General features: G+C 41.0%; 1 protein-coding gene across 6 annotated transcripts in view; it reads right to left on the bottom strand.

The window, feature by feature from the left end:
* The window catches only part of CPLANE1 (ciliogenesis and planar polarity effector complex subunit 1), a 140,361-nt gene extending 127,590 nt beyond the window's left edge, over positions 1 to 12,771 (bottom strand). For 5 of the 6 annotated variants that reach the window (XM_049648144.1, XM_049648149.1, XM_049648146.1 and 2 more), the window contains exons 1-2: positions 12,480 to 12,771; positions 3,727 to 3,847 (exon numbers count right to left, since the gene is read on the bottom strand). In XM_049648144.1, the coding sequence (XP_049504101.1) occupies positions 3,727 to 3,807 (81 nt within the window). In that variant the 5' untranslated portion in view covers positions 3,808 to 3,847; positions 12,480 to 12,771. Of the gene's footprint in view, positions 1 to 3,726; positions 4,526 to 12,479 lie in introns of those variants that run through there. The other variant, XM_049648145.1, reaches the window with a different exon arrangement.
* Between the last annotated feature and the right edge of the window lie 1,574 nt (positions 12,772 to 14,345).

Raw genomic sequence — 14,345 nt, 5'->3', positions numbered from 1 at the left:
GGGGGGATGGGCTAAATGGGTAAGAGGCACTAAGGAATCTACTCCTAAAATCATTGTTGCACTATATGCTAATTAATTTGGATGTAAATTTTTAAAAAATTAAAATTAAAGAAAAAAATAATAAAATAAATAAGATAAAATTATAAGAGTGCTGGGGCCCCTAGGTGGTTCAGTTGTTTAAGTAGTTAGGTGTCTAACTTCAGCTCAGGTCATAATCTCATGGTTCACGGGTTCGAGCCCTGCATTGGGCTCTGTGCTGACAGCTTAGAGCCTAGAGCCTATTTTGGATTCTGTGTCCCTGTCTCTCCCCTGCTCGTACTCTCTCCCTTTCTCAAAGATAAATAAACACTAAAAAAAAATTTTTTTTAATCATAAAAGTGTCTTACAATTCTGCTAGCCAAAATTGGGTTACATGTTGTTTAATTTCATGAATTTGATCAGTAGTATGGGCAAGCTTTTTAATTATTTACCTACACTAGGGGCACCTGGGTGGCTCAGTCAGTTAAGTGTCCAACTCTTGATTTTGGCTCAGGTCATGATATCATGGTGTGTGAGATTGAGCCCCTTACTGGGTTCTGCGCTGACATCAGGAGCCTGCTTGGGATTCTCTCTCTCCCGCTCTCTCTCTGCCCCTCCCCTGCTTGTCCATACGTTCTCTCTCTCAAATGTACATTTAAAAAAAAAAAAACAAAAACAGCATCTTTAAAAAGAAAGAAGAGACTAGAGGAAGTTAACGATATAATTTCTCACAGGAAATGACACTAACACTAAAACACCAATCGTTAAAATTTTCATAATTATTACCTATTCTAAGAGGATTTTATAGGCTTGCTAAATTTCCCTAAGGTGACGAATCTCTTCCATATATTGTGAATGGTATTCCTGGATTTCTGGTGTATCCTGGCCCAACTTTATCCTAGTTTTAAGGGGCATAGGGCATACTCATGAAAATCACAATGGTAAGAAAACAGTCCACTGACTGTTCCGGTAAGAAAGGATTCAGAAGATTAAATATTCCCTTTGGTTACAAAAAACAAAAATTTTTTGCACAGCACAGGAGGAAACCATCAACAAAAAGGCAATCTACTGAATGGGAGAAGATATTTGCAAATGATATGTTCAATAAGGGGTTAATATCCAAAGTATACAAAGAAATTATACAACTCAACACCAAAAAACCCCAAATAACCCGATTAAAAATGGGCAGAGGACCTGAATAGACATTTTTCTAAAGAAGATATACAGAAGGTCAATAGATACACGAAAAGATGCTCAATATCATATTATCATGGAAGTACATCAAAACCACACTGAGATATATCATCCTACACCTGTCAGAATGACTAGAATCAAAAAGACAAGAGGGGCACCTTGCTGGCTCAGTCAGTGAGCATGGGACTCTTGGTCTCAAGGTCGTGAGTTTGAGCCCCACATTGGTACTTACAAATAAAATATTAAAAAAAAAAAAAGAAATAACAAGTATTTGGCAAGGATATAGACAAAAAGAAACACTTATACACTGTTGGTAGGAATGTAAATTGGTGCAGCAACTCTGGCAAAACAGTATGGAGGTTCCTCAAAAAATTAAAAATAGAAATACCATATGATTCACTAATTCTACTACTGGGTATTTACCAAGGAAAACAAAAACTCTAATTCAAAAAGACATTCACACCTCTATGTTTATTGCAGCATTATTTATAGTAGCCAAGATATGGAAGCAAGCCAGTGTCTATCAATAGATGAATGAATAAAGTTGTGGTATGGGGCACCTGGTGGCTCCTTGGTTAATTGTCCAGCTCTTGAATGCAGCTCAGATCATGATCTCGTGGTTCATGAGTTCGAGCCCTGCATCAGGCTCCACACTGACAGCACAGAGCCTAATTGGGATTCTCTCTCTCCCTCTCTCACTACCCCTCCCATGCTCTCTCTCTCTCTCAAAATATATGAATAACTTAAAAGAAGAAGAAGAAGAAGAAGAGGGAGGAGGAGGAGGAGGAGGAGGAGGAGGAGGAGGAGGAGGTGGTGGTGGTGGTGGTGGTGGTGGTGGTGGTATAGGGGCATCTGGGTGGCTCAGTGAGTTAAGTGTCTGATTTCAGCTCAGGTCATGATCTTGCAGTTCATGAGTTCAAGCCCCACATCAGGTAGTGGAGAACCTGCTTGGGATTCTCTCTCCCTCCCCTCTCTCTGCCCCTTCCCCACTTTGTGTGCACACGCTCTCTCTCAAAATAAATAAATAAACTTAAAAAAAAAAAAAGAAGAGGGGCGCCTGGGTGGCTCAGTTGGTTAGGCATCTACTTCAGCTGAGATCACAATCTCAAGGTTCATGAGTCTGAGCCCCCATCAGGCTCTCTGCTGTCAGTACAGAGGCTGCTTCAGATCCTCTGTCCCCCTCTCTCTCTGCCCCTCCCTGGCTCATGTTCTTTCTGTCAAAAATAAATAAACATTAAAAAAACAAGTTAAAAAAAAAAGAAGTGATATGTATAAAATGGAATATTACTCAGTGATTAAAAAAAAGAATGAGACCTTGCCATTTGCAATAACATGGATGGACCTAGAAGGTATAATACTAAGTAAAATAAGTCAGTCAGAGAAAGACAAATATCATGATTTTACTTACATGTTGAATCTAAAAATCAAAATGAACAACAACAAAATAAACAGACTCTTAAATACAGAGAACAAACTTGTAGTTGCCAGAGGGGAGAGGAGTGGGGAGATGGGCAAAATAGTTGAAGGGGATTAAGAAGTTCAAACTTCCAGTCATAAAATGTATGTTACCGATATAAAAAGTACAGCATAGAGTATATACTCAGTAATATTGTAATAGTGTTGTATGGTGACAGATGGTGACTGTACTTATTGTGATGAGCACTGAGTAATGCATGGAATTATAGGGTATGTTGTACACCTAAACCTAATATAACATTGCATGTTAATTATATTTAAATTTAAAAATTCCTTTTGATATTTGCCATCTCAACCTTAAATTAACAGGACAAATTTTTTTTTTTTGAAAATAAAGTATTTCTTCTACACAGACCATTTAACTTTCTTGAGAAGCTAACTTGCTCAACATAAAAACAAACAAACAAACAAACAAATGAGCGCCTGGGTGGCTCAGTCGGTTAAGCATCCAACTTCAGCTCAGGTCATGATCTCGCTGTCTGTGAGTTCGAGTCCCACTCAGGCTCTGTGCTGATAGCTCAGAGCCTGGAACCTGCTTCAGATTCTGTGTCTCCTTCTCTCTCTGCCCCTCCCCTGCTCACATTTTGTCTCTCTCTCTCAATAAAAAACGTTAAAAAAATTTTTTTTAATTAAAAAAAAAACACAAACACAAAAAACTCTGTTCAGTGAGGTGATCCTGCTAAAGATGGTGTTTTGTTTTGTTTTATTTATTTTTTTTTTTAATTTTTTTTTAACGTTTATTTATTTTTGAGACAGAGAGAGACAGAGCATGAACAGGGGAGGGGCAGAGAGAGAGAGGGAGACACAGAATGGGAAGCAGGCTCCAGGCTCTGAGCCATCAGCCCAGAGCCCAACGCGGGGCTCGAACTCACGGACCGCGAGATCGTGACCTGAGCTGAAGTCGGACGCTTAACCGACTGAGCCACCCAGGCGCCCCTGTTTTTTTTTTTAAAGACCATAGAACATTCTATCTTAGAGGCAAAGTACACATTTAACACATTATTATAGCTGGTATTGTATGAAGAAAGAAAAACCTACCTGTCCTAACCAGGAGACTCGTGGCCAGGGCTTTTTCTGCTTGATACTTGTTGATGTCAAAACTTCTAATCTTATCTCCATGCTTCTTGCAATGACCAATTAGGTAAAAAGTCACAAGATGCTGTAAATAATAATAATAATAAGTAGCCCATAAGATTTATAAGGATTCTAATTTAGAATGTTCACCAAGTTTTGGTAAATCACTTTTTTCATCAGCTCAAGTTAACTGTCTTTTTAAGGTAAGATATAAAGAATGCATTCAGTATCTCATCTTATATCTTGAATAGTCAAGCAAAATGTATTTGCTTTTTTCACAAGTTGTTTCTCGGGCTATGAAGATAAAAATAAACTAGGAAAAGATCTTGACAATGAAGTTTCTATGTGATATGCTTTTCTCAGTGCCATAGGTTGTATTTCCCAAAGATGGCCACAACAGTATCTCCCATCCTACATAGTCTTCCTCAACTATGACTTTGACACTTCTCTCATTGAGAGCTCTGCCCCATGCCTCCCTCATCCCTTAAAAGTGGGTGAGATTTTAATTATTCTAACCAAGAGTAAAATGGAAGTGATGTTATACATTTCCCAAGGCTCAATCATAAAAAGCAATTATAGCTTCTACCTTACCCCCTGGAGTAATTACACTCTTGAAGCCTTCAATCGCCATATAAACAAACCACCCTGAGCCATCGAGCTGTAAGAAAGTCCAAACTAGCCCACATAAAGATGAAGCCCCAAGAAAACATGTAGTGAAGATGCGTTAGCAAGTACCCATGCTGGGTATGGAGATAGTTGCAGTGGAATCCAAGAAGAGTTTGTCAGAGCCCAAGCAGGGTGAGGAAAACATAATCCATTCTTGGGAGAATCCTGGGAGGATGTTCACACAGTATGACATGACAGCCTGGCACAGTGTGCTGGAGCCCAAACAGAGAGAAACACAGAAGTCACACTGAAAAGGATCCCACTGACCAAACTGAAAACAGCTGGAGGATCAAAACATATTACGGCAATGGACTTAAAATCCATAGAATAAAATAGAAAACCATGAATCCATAGAATTATGAATAAGTAAACAAATAAATTGAACATTTCATAAAAATGGCATATTTACATTGTTATAAAGTATAAAAATACCCTATAAGGTACTCATTAGTTACAAAAAAAGAGTAACTTTATGATGAAAAAGCCAGGCAGACTCCATTTAATCCAGTGATCAAAATGAAAATTATCAGAAATGGGACAACTGGAAATCATGTATCACCTAATAGGTAAAATGAGAAAAATTTCTGTGACATCTGTGCTAAAGACACATAACCTGAATCTAATCACAAGGAAATATCAGGAAAACCCAAGTTAAGGGACATTCTACAAAATAACTGATCTGAAAACTTTCAAAAACCTTGAAAAGTTTCAAGGGTGTGAAAGTCAGGAAGATCAAGAAACTGGTCCCAGGATGCCTGGGTGGCTCAACTGGTTGAGCGTCTGACTCTTGATTTTGGCTAACGTCATGATCCCGGGTCATGGGACTGAGCCCCACATCAGGCTCCACTGAGCATGGAACTTAAGATTCTCTCTCTCCCTCTGACCCGCTCCCCCAATGCATAGTCTCTCTCTCTAAATTTAAAAAAAAAAGAAAGAAAGAAAAAAAAAGAAACTGGTCCCAAGTGGAAAACCTGGTAACTAAATAAATTGCAATGAGTATCTTTTCATGATTAAAAGACAATATTGGCAACAGGCAAAACTTAAATAGAAAGAGAAACTGAGGACGATATGGTTGTAATGTATGAATGCTAATTTTGATTTTGATGTGGTGTCTTCCAATTTTGGAGGTGAATGTCCTTGTTTGCAGAAAATACACACTAAAATATTCAGAGGTAAGGGAACATCAGTTGGTCACTCTCAAATGGTTTGTGAAAAAAAGTTCTTTGTACTATATATGCAATTTTCCTGGAAGTTTCTGTTACAAATTAATTTTTTTTAATTCTCAAAATTGTGAAATCTTGAACAATGATGTAATTTGGTCATCGGTCTGGACTGTATTCAATCATTAACCATATTCTTTCCTCCTTTTTAAAAAATTCTATATTCCTGGGGCACTAGGGTGGCTCATTCGGTTGAGCGCCTGACTTCAGCTCAGGTCATGATCTCACGGTTTGTGGGTTCAGGCCCTGCCTCGGGCTCTGTGCTGATAGCTCAGAGCCCGGAACCTGCTTCGGATTCTGTGTCTCCCTCTCTCTCTCTCTGCCCCTCCCCGACTCGTGCTCACTCTCTCTCGAAAATAAATAAATGTAAAAAAAAAATTTTTTTTTTAATTCTATATTCCTGGGGCACCGGGGTTGCTCAGTTGGTTCAGTGACCAACTTTGACTCAGGTTATGACCTTCCAGTGCATGAGCTCAAGTCCCGCACTGGGCTCACTGCTGTCAGCACAAGCCTGGTTCATATCCTCTGTCCCCCCCGCCCCCCGCCCTCCCCTATTTGTGCTTTTTCTCCCTCAAAAAAAATTTTTTTTAATTCTATATTTCTAATTCTATTTAGTTTACAAATTCCAAAATAGTTTAATTTATTTGGTATGATTAAAGATCTTTAAAAAGAAAGTAGCTGAACTTTTTAATAAAATAAGCTTTAAAAGAAAAACTATCCAAGTACAGCAAAGAGGACCTATTAAGATGCTAGCCAACCTCATATTTTATACTGTAACATTATGTTTTTCAATTACTCAGAACTCTAAAAATCTAAATGACTACTTCCTGAGACACTATTTTTATAAATTTTAAATATAACTAAAATTATAAATAAATTATTTAAAAAAGTGAACCAAAAGCAATAGGAATGATTTTATCAGAAAAGCATCATTTGTAGCTCCTAATGAAATAATAGGTCTAGTCAACAGTATCAGTGGTTGCTAAAACTATTAGGTGAAAGTAGTTCATCTGTAACAGATGAACTGACATGGCCTACACTCACTAATAAATCTTAAAATTACTATGAGACAGGGGCACCTGGGTGGTTCAGTCAGTTAAGCACTGGACTCTTGGATTTTGGCTCAGGTCATGGTCTTGCATTTCAGTGGGTTTGAGCCCCGAGTCAGGCTCTGAGCTGGCAGTGTGGAGGCTGCTTGGGATTCTCGCTCACCCTCTCTCTCTCTATCTCTCCCCTGCTTGCACTCTCTCTCTCAAAATTTAAAAAAAAAAATTTTTTTTAAGTTACTGTGAGACAAAGACATTATATCCCTCCTGATATGTTGCTACATAGATAGGAGGTACACAGAACCATCTATGAAATATTCTTTAAAAGATAAAAATTTTAAACTGAACCTTAATCTGTCTGACTCTAAACATCAATGAACAAGAAATAAAGAAAATAAAGGAACATATTAAATACACCAGGAAAATAAAATCAACCAAATTCACAATGTAAAAAATGCTATAGGATAAATGATGCAGTTGGTTCAACAAATAAATGGTATTTTAACGGGGGGAAGGAGTGGGGCACCTGGGTGGCTCGGTCAGTTAAGCATTTGCCTTTGGCTCAGGTCATGATTTCACAGTTCATGAGTTCAAGCCCCGCCATCAGGCTCTCTGCTGCCAGCGCAGAGCCTGCTCTGGACCCTCTGTCCCCTTCTCTCTCTCCCCATCCCCTGCTGTCTCTCTTAAAAAATAAATAAACATTAAAAAAAATTTTACAGGGGAGAGGGAGAAGCTTATATATGTATTACATAGATATAGATATGCATATATGGGGTAACGTTAAGAGACATAATAACCAAATGTAATATACGAAGATCTATTTTGGACTTTAATTCAAATAAACCAGTTAGAAATAGATATTCAGCAGCTGCCAAAAGAATAAGGAAGGTCTAGGGGCGCCAGAATGGCTCAGTTGGTTGTGCACCCAACTCTTAATTTCAGCTCAGGTCATGGTTCCAGGGTTGTAGGTTCAAGCCCGGAGTCAGGTTTTGCACTGAGCATGGACCCTGCTTGGGATATTCTCTCTCATTCATTCATTCTCTCTCTCTCTCTCCCTCAACCCCTCTGCTTGCACTCTCCCTCTCTCTCTCAAAAAAAAAAAAAAAAAAGAATAAGGAAGATCTCTCTGATTTCTAGAATATATTGCTAATTGAAAAAAGTAAAGTGCAAAGGAATATACATAGGGGCACCTGGCTGGCTCAGTTGGTAGAGCAAGCAACTCTTGATCTTGATCTTGATCTTGGGGTCATGACTTCAAGCCCCATACTGGTGTGGTGCCTACTTAAAAAAAAGAGTATACCTAGTATACTACCTTATATGTAAAGAGATGAAAATAACATATGCATCATTTAATTTTGTAAAAAGAAAAAGAAAACAAAAATTAACAGGCTAATAACTAACTTCCACTGGGGGGAGGGTGACAAAGTGGAAAGGCTAGAAAGAGAGGGATACTTCTTAATATACCTTTTTGTATAGTTTTGATTTCTAGAATCATATTAGTAAAAACAAGAATGGAGGGGGTACATAAAAATACAAAGAGAAACAAATCTGACTATATTTCAAATAAGTAAAATAACCCCAATGAAGAAAAAAAGGATCAATTCAAGTAACTTTTTTTTTTAATTTTTTTGAGAGAGACAGAGCATGAGCAGGGGAGGGGCAGGGAGAGAGGGAGACAGAATCCAAAGCAGGTTCCAGGCTCTGAGCTGTCAGCCCAGAGCCTGACGTGGGGCTCAGACCCATGAAATGCAAGACCATGACCTGAGCTGAAGTCGGAGGCTTAACCATCTGAGCCATGCAGGCACCCCCAAATAACTTTTAAACAGAATATTTTGACGATATGCTCTCAAACTGAAGATAAAAAGAACAACAAACAAATGTCAAATTCTTCTTGGTTGTTTTCCCTAGGGGTATAAATACAAAAATTATGAAGCTACTTTTTGTGTATTTAGGGCTGAGCAAATGAACATATGCATACATATATGTGTATGTTTGTGCATACATATGTGTAACACACACACACACACACACACACACACACACACACACACACAGAGCTGTTGATGGGAGCCAGCATTCTCATTGAAGAAGGGGAAACAATTATAGAATGGGGAATGGGGAAAGGTAAAGAAAAGCCCTAAGAGGCTAGATTATAATTGGAAGTATCTGTATAAAAACTCATGATTTCTAGCTCTGTCCTCTAAAAGAGGCTAAGAGCAATGATATTCCAGTAGCAATGAGCAAACCTAGCACCCAGATTTTGGTTTCTAAACCAAAAAGAAACACCATTCCTCAGTAAAAGAAACCAGGACTCCTTGAAAAAACAGCTGATTTCAGGGCAGGGATAGAAAAGGAAACAGATGGACCTGGAACATTTTTTTGTTCCAAAGTTAAGGAAACAAACATATGATAGAGACATGTCAAAAGAAACAGGATCGAGATTGAAGGGCCAAATCCCCCAAATTTGAGACTCTCAGCATCAAAGAAGATGAGCAACAGGTTACAATCTATTAAATAAAAAATATGGGGCACCTGGGTGGCTCAGTCAGTTAAGCATCCAACTCTTGATATTGGCTCAGATTGTATCTCACCATGGTATGATCGAGTCAGACTCTGCACTAGGCATGGAGCCTGCTTGAGATTTTCTCTCTCCTTCTCCCTCTGCCTCTGCCTCTCTCTCCCCGCCCCACAAAAAAAAAAGAAAGAAAGAAAGAAGAATAAATGAGAGTGTTTTTGTGGATACTAACTGCACACATGCTGAACAAAGTTTGAAGTTTAAAACTTTCCTCCCTTCCTCTGTTTATACAAAATAAAATAACGAGTTTCTCAAAAAAAAAAAAAAAAAAAAAAGAATAAATGAGGCCACACTGATTCAAGGGTAGATGTGGAAAACCACTATTTTAAAACTATCATAGTAGGGGCGCCTGGGTGGCTCAGTTGGTTAAGCATCCGACTTCGGCTCAGGTCATGATCTCGCCAGGTTTGTGGGTTCGAGCCCCGCATCGGGCTCTGTGCTGACAGCTCAGAGCCTGGAGCCTGTTTCAGATTCTGTGTCTCTTCCTCTCTCTCTGCCCACCCCCCCCATGCTCATGTTCTTTCTCTCTCTGTCTCTCAATAATAAATAAACGTTTAAAAAAAAAACTATCATAGTAAAAACTAATTTAGGAAAGAACCATCAATGGATGCTAAATCAGGCAGAGGGAGGGGGAGGATTCTAAGGAACAAGATATTTACATAATCTAGAGGTACTGGGGCACCTGGATGGCTCTCTCGGTTGAGGGTCTGACTCTTGATTTCAGGTAGGTCATGATCCCAGGGTCATGGGATTGAGCCCCGTGTTGGGTTCCAGGCTGGGTGTGGAGCCTCCTTAAGGTTCTCTCTCTCTCTCAAATATAAATATAAAATATATAATATATATATTTTTATAAAACATATATAAAATATATACATATATACACACACACACAATCTAGAGGTATTTCCCCACAAATTACAGCTGACCCTTGAACAGAGGTTTGAACTATACAGGTCCACTTATACACAGATTTTTTCAATAAATCTAATATAGTACTGCAAATGTGTTTTCTCTTCCTTATGATTTTATTAGTACAATTTTCTTTTCTCTAGCCTTAAGAATACATTATATAATTCACACAAGATACAAAATATGTGTCATTTTTGTTATTGGTAAGGCATGGTCAACAGTATACTATTAGTTCAGTATTTTGGGATTCAGCAGACTTTCAACTGCTTGGGGGGAGGGGGTGGCACCTCTAACACCCATGTGGTTTAAAGGTCAACTGTACTTAATTGGAAAATAAGGAGAAAATAACTGTTAATAGAAAAAAAATAGAGTGGAAAAAAGGGATAACATCTTAACCTGTAAGAGGGACACATGCTCCTCTGATTGTGATAATGTGAAGACATGACTTCTATAGTATTCCAACCAAAAAATTCAAACCTAATTCTATTCATGAGGAAACTCATATCGAAGAATATGATATAAATGGGCTCTTATTCCTTAAAAATATCAATATCATGAGAAACAAAGGCTCAAGAACACTCCAAGTTAAGGAAGATAAAAAATATAAGGCAACTAAATGAAATAAAATAAACTGGGGCACCTGGGTGGCTCGGTCGGTTAGGCGACCGACTTCGGCTCAGGTCATGATCTCGCGGTCCGTGAGTTCTAGCCCCGCGTCGGGCTCTGTGCTGACAGCTCAGAGCCTGGAGCCTGTTTCAGATTCTGTGTCTCCCTCTCTCTGACCCTCCCCCGTTCATGCTCTGTCTCTCTCTGTCTCAAAAATAAATAAACGTTAAAAAAAAATTAAAAAAAATAAAAAAATAAAATAAACTGAACTGTATCTTGTACTAGAAAATTTATTATAAAGGATATTATTGTGACAACTGACAACTAGAAATAGGGATTATAGCACAGATAAAAGTAATTAAATTTCCTGAATTTGGTAAATGTACTTGTTTATGTAAAAGCGGTAAGAGCCATGACGCATGCAAGCCATTCTCAAATAGTTCAGAAAAGACAATGTGTGTGCACAAGTATAAAGAAAAGAAAAAAGCATGGGCAAAATATAAACAAAGGGTTCAACTGTAAGAGTACAGGAATTCCTTAGTATTATTCTTGTAATTTTTCTGTAAACCTGAATTTCAAATTCAAAAAAAAGAGGAGATTGGAATATGACAGGGTATTAGATGTTATTGAGGAATTAATGTTATTTTGGGGAGTATGTGGTAATTCTGAGTTTTGGGGGGGGGGGCGGTTAATGTCCTTACGTCTCCTAGATAGGAGAGACACAGCATACACCTAAGTATTTATGCCAGGAATTTGCTTTAAAATACTCCAGATGTATCGCCATAGATAAGCCTCGCAACTAAAATGTAAAGGATAAAAAGCTCAAGATGTGAAGACAGCCCTACAGGATTTGATGATGGATGGTCTTTCACCTGTCGTAACTATAAAAGATGTTCTCACCTCCTGTTAGGTGGCAAAGATTATTTCTGCCTCATGGTGAACTGGCACTCGAAACACTAAAGCTACAGATAACATCATGAAACAAGTACAATTAACTAACGGAAGAAAGAAATAAAAAAGAAACTCAATCACACAAGGTATGTTAGGAGGGAAAATATGGTTAAGTCTACCCTAAAAAAGTACGTTTATTCAAAACACACTGGAGAACACAATTTCCCGAGAAAAAGAGTCTAAGAAATCGCGTCCATTCATTCACCAGTGCTCAATTCATACCAAAGAAAGGCAAACAGAAGTTTTCGCCACGACCACCCCGCACAGGTCATCAGGTCATGTCCAGAGACCCCTCTGGGGTTTTCCACCGGACCCTGCAGCGTAGGCTTGGCGGGGACAGCCGCCGTCTCCCCCGCGAGGTGCTCAGTGCGGTGACCACGGGGACGCACAGGGGTGGACGACCAGGAGGGGGTCCCCGCCCAGGGCTGGCGCGGACCGGAGTTCGTCCCGCGCCGGCCGGAGGGCGACCCGACCCCCGGAGCTCCCGCGCCTCCGTCAGCCTGCGGATGCTGCGGCGCAAGAGCGACGCGGGGAGGCTGGGGCAGGCCGAGGGAGAGGCAAGGGCCCGGACAGGGCAGCGGGGAAGGACGAGGGGACGGGGTGCGGCAGGAGAAGGCGGGGGGAGGTCGCGCACCGGCCAGACGCTAGGGTGCGGGTTGGACCCGAGGAGCCCGCGGACGCCGGCGGCCCAACGTGCGGGGAGGGGGCTGGGGCCACAAGCGGCAGGAATCTGCCCTTAGTTACCTCCGCCGGGGCTCCTGGCCCGTCCGGGGCGGGGAAGGCGAGGCCGAGGGCGAAACGGGCAGCGCTGCGAGGAGGCGGGAGGGCGACGGCCACGGGCCCAGCGGGCCACCGGACGCGAGCCTGTACCCTGGCGACCGCGGCGGGCGGGGAAGGAGACGGCGGGCACCGCCAGGGCGCCTGCTCGGAGCCGCCCGGGAGCGCGGGCGGGAAGCTCGCGATGCTCCTCCTTCCCTCCTCCTCCAGGCTCTCCAGGTTCCCGCCCCTCGTCCTCCGAGCCGCCCCTCGACTCCGCACCCTCTCCCGGCCTCCTTGCCTCCGCCTCCCGCTCCCGGTCTCCTCCGCGGGCTCCCGCCGCTTCCCCCCCCCGCCCTTCGGTCTCCTCAGCTTCCGCCGGGGGTTCGTTACTCTCGCCGGCGCGCTTCCGAGGCTCGCGTCTTGCGTGCCCGGGAACTGTGCAGCGCTTTTCAGAGAAACTGTTTAATAACCGACTGATGGGCCACTCGCGGGACGTCCCCTCTCGTGGGGAGTCCTCCCCGGACCCGAAAACAAAAGGCCCCCCCACAGACCCGGTGGGCAACCTACAGCACTAAGGGAAGTGTGTCTGTGCTCGCCATCCTAGTGACTTGTTCGTCTCTGACACTGTTTTGGCTTCCTTTGCCCCAGTCCTGGGTCCAGCCGACTGACTCGGGACAGGGGTCACGAACAAGCAGCCCGGTCTAGCCTGGAAAAGCATTTTTTTCTGTAACTTAAATTTGAATGCCTTAGGCAGTGGCATGCTCTGTTTTCCCTCCTCATCTTCCTTTTCACATGTTGAATGTGAGAATTATTTGGAGAGCTTTGAAAAAACATTGGCGCTCGGGGTCCACTACTAAGGAGTTTGATTTGATTGATCTGGGATAGAACCCAAGTTTCTCTTGCTCTTCCTAAAAGTTCCCCAGGTCTATACTCGAATTAACATTAAAAAAAAAAAATAAAAAGAATCTCACACTTAAAAATAAAATAAACAATTTCTCCAGGTGATTCAAATGGGAAGTCAACGTAGAGCCTGATACGTATATTACCAAATTGACATTCTTAGTCATACTACTAATTCCCAGGCCACCAGCATCATGAACATTGCATATGGGCCTCACTTGCGTCTTCTTCGAACAGGTGACAATGCTAACTCATTATCTTATCATATATTTTTGATTTCTAGTGAGATTGAACATTTTTCAAATATTTGTTATCCATTTGTCCAATTTCTCTTTTTTGAATTGTCTCTTTATATTCCTTGACCGTTTGTTCAATTGCAATGTTCAAGTTTTTGTTATTCTAAATAATTACTTATGAGAATTAAGTAATTATTCTGCCAAATGGAGCAAGTCTGCCATTTACCGTTTAATTTTGTTGATGTAAGTTACATGAGAATGTGAAATAACTAAATCTATTTGATAAGGTTTTCATGATTCTTATTTAAACCAAGTTTCAGCTCCAGTCACCATTCTTTTTTTTTTAAAGTTTATTTATTTATTTTGAGAGAGAGCACGGAAGCACAAGCAGGGGAGAGGCAGAGAGAGGGGAGAAGAGAAAACCCCAAGCAAGCTCCATGCTCAGTGTACAGAGCCTGATGCAGGGCTTGAGGAAACCTTGACCTGGGATTTGGGGAAGGGGTTACTTGATCTCACAACTGTGAGATCATGACCTGAGCTGAAACCAAGAGTTGGATGCTTAATGGACTGAGCCACCCAGGTGCCCCCACTATACTTAAAACCAAAATAAAACCACACATCTAGAAATTCATTTTCTTAGGCTCCATTTCCATTGAATTAGTTCAATTTAATGATCATACTACCATCTCATGGCTTTAGTTTTTTTAGAACAGTT

Source organism: Panthera uncia (genome assembly GCF_023721935.1).
Source record: "Panthera uncia isolate 11264 chromosome A1 unlocalized genomic scaffold, Puncia_PCG_1.0 HiC_scaffold_17, whole genome shotgun sequence".
NCBI classification, from domain to species: Eukaryota; Metazoa; Chordata; class Mammalia; order Carnivora; family Felidae; genus Panthera; species Panthera uncia.
Note: the sequence above shows the minus strand (reverse complement) of the source record. Positions and strands in the feature narration are given on the sequence as shown.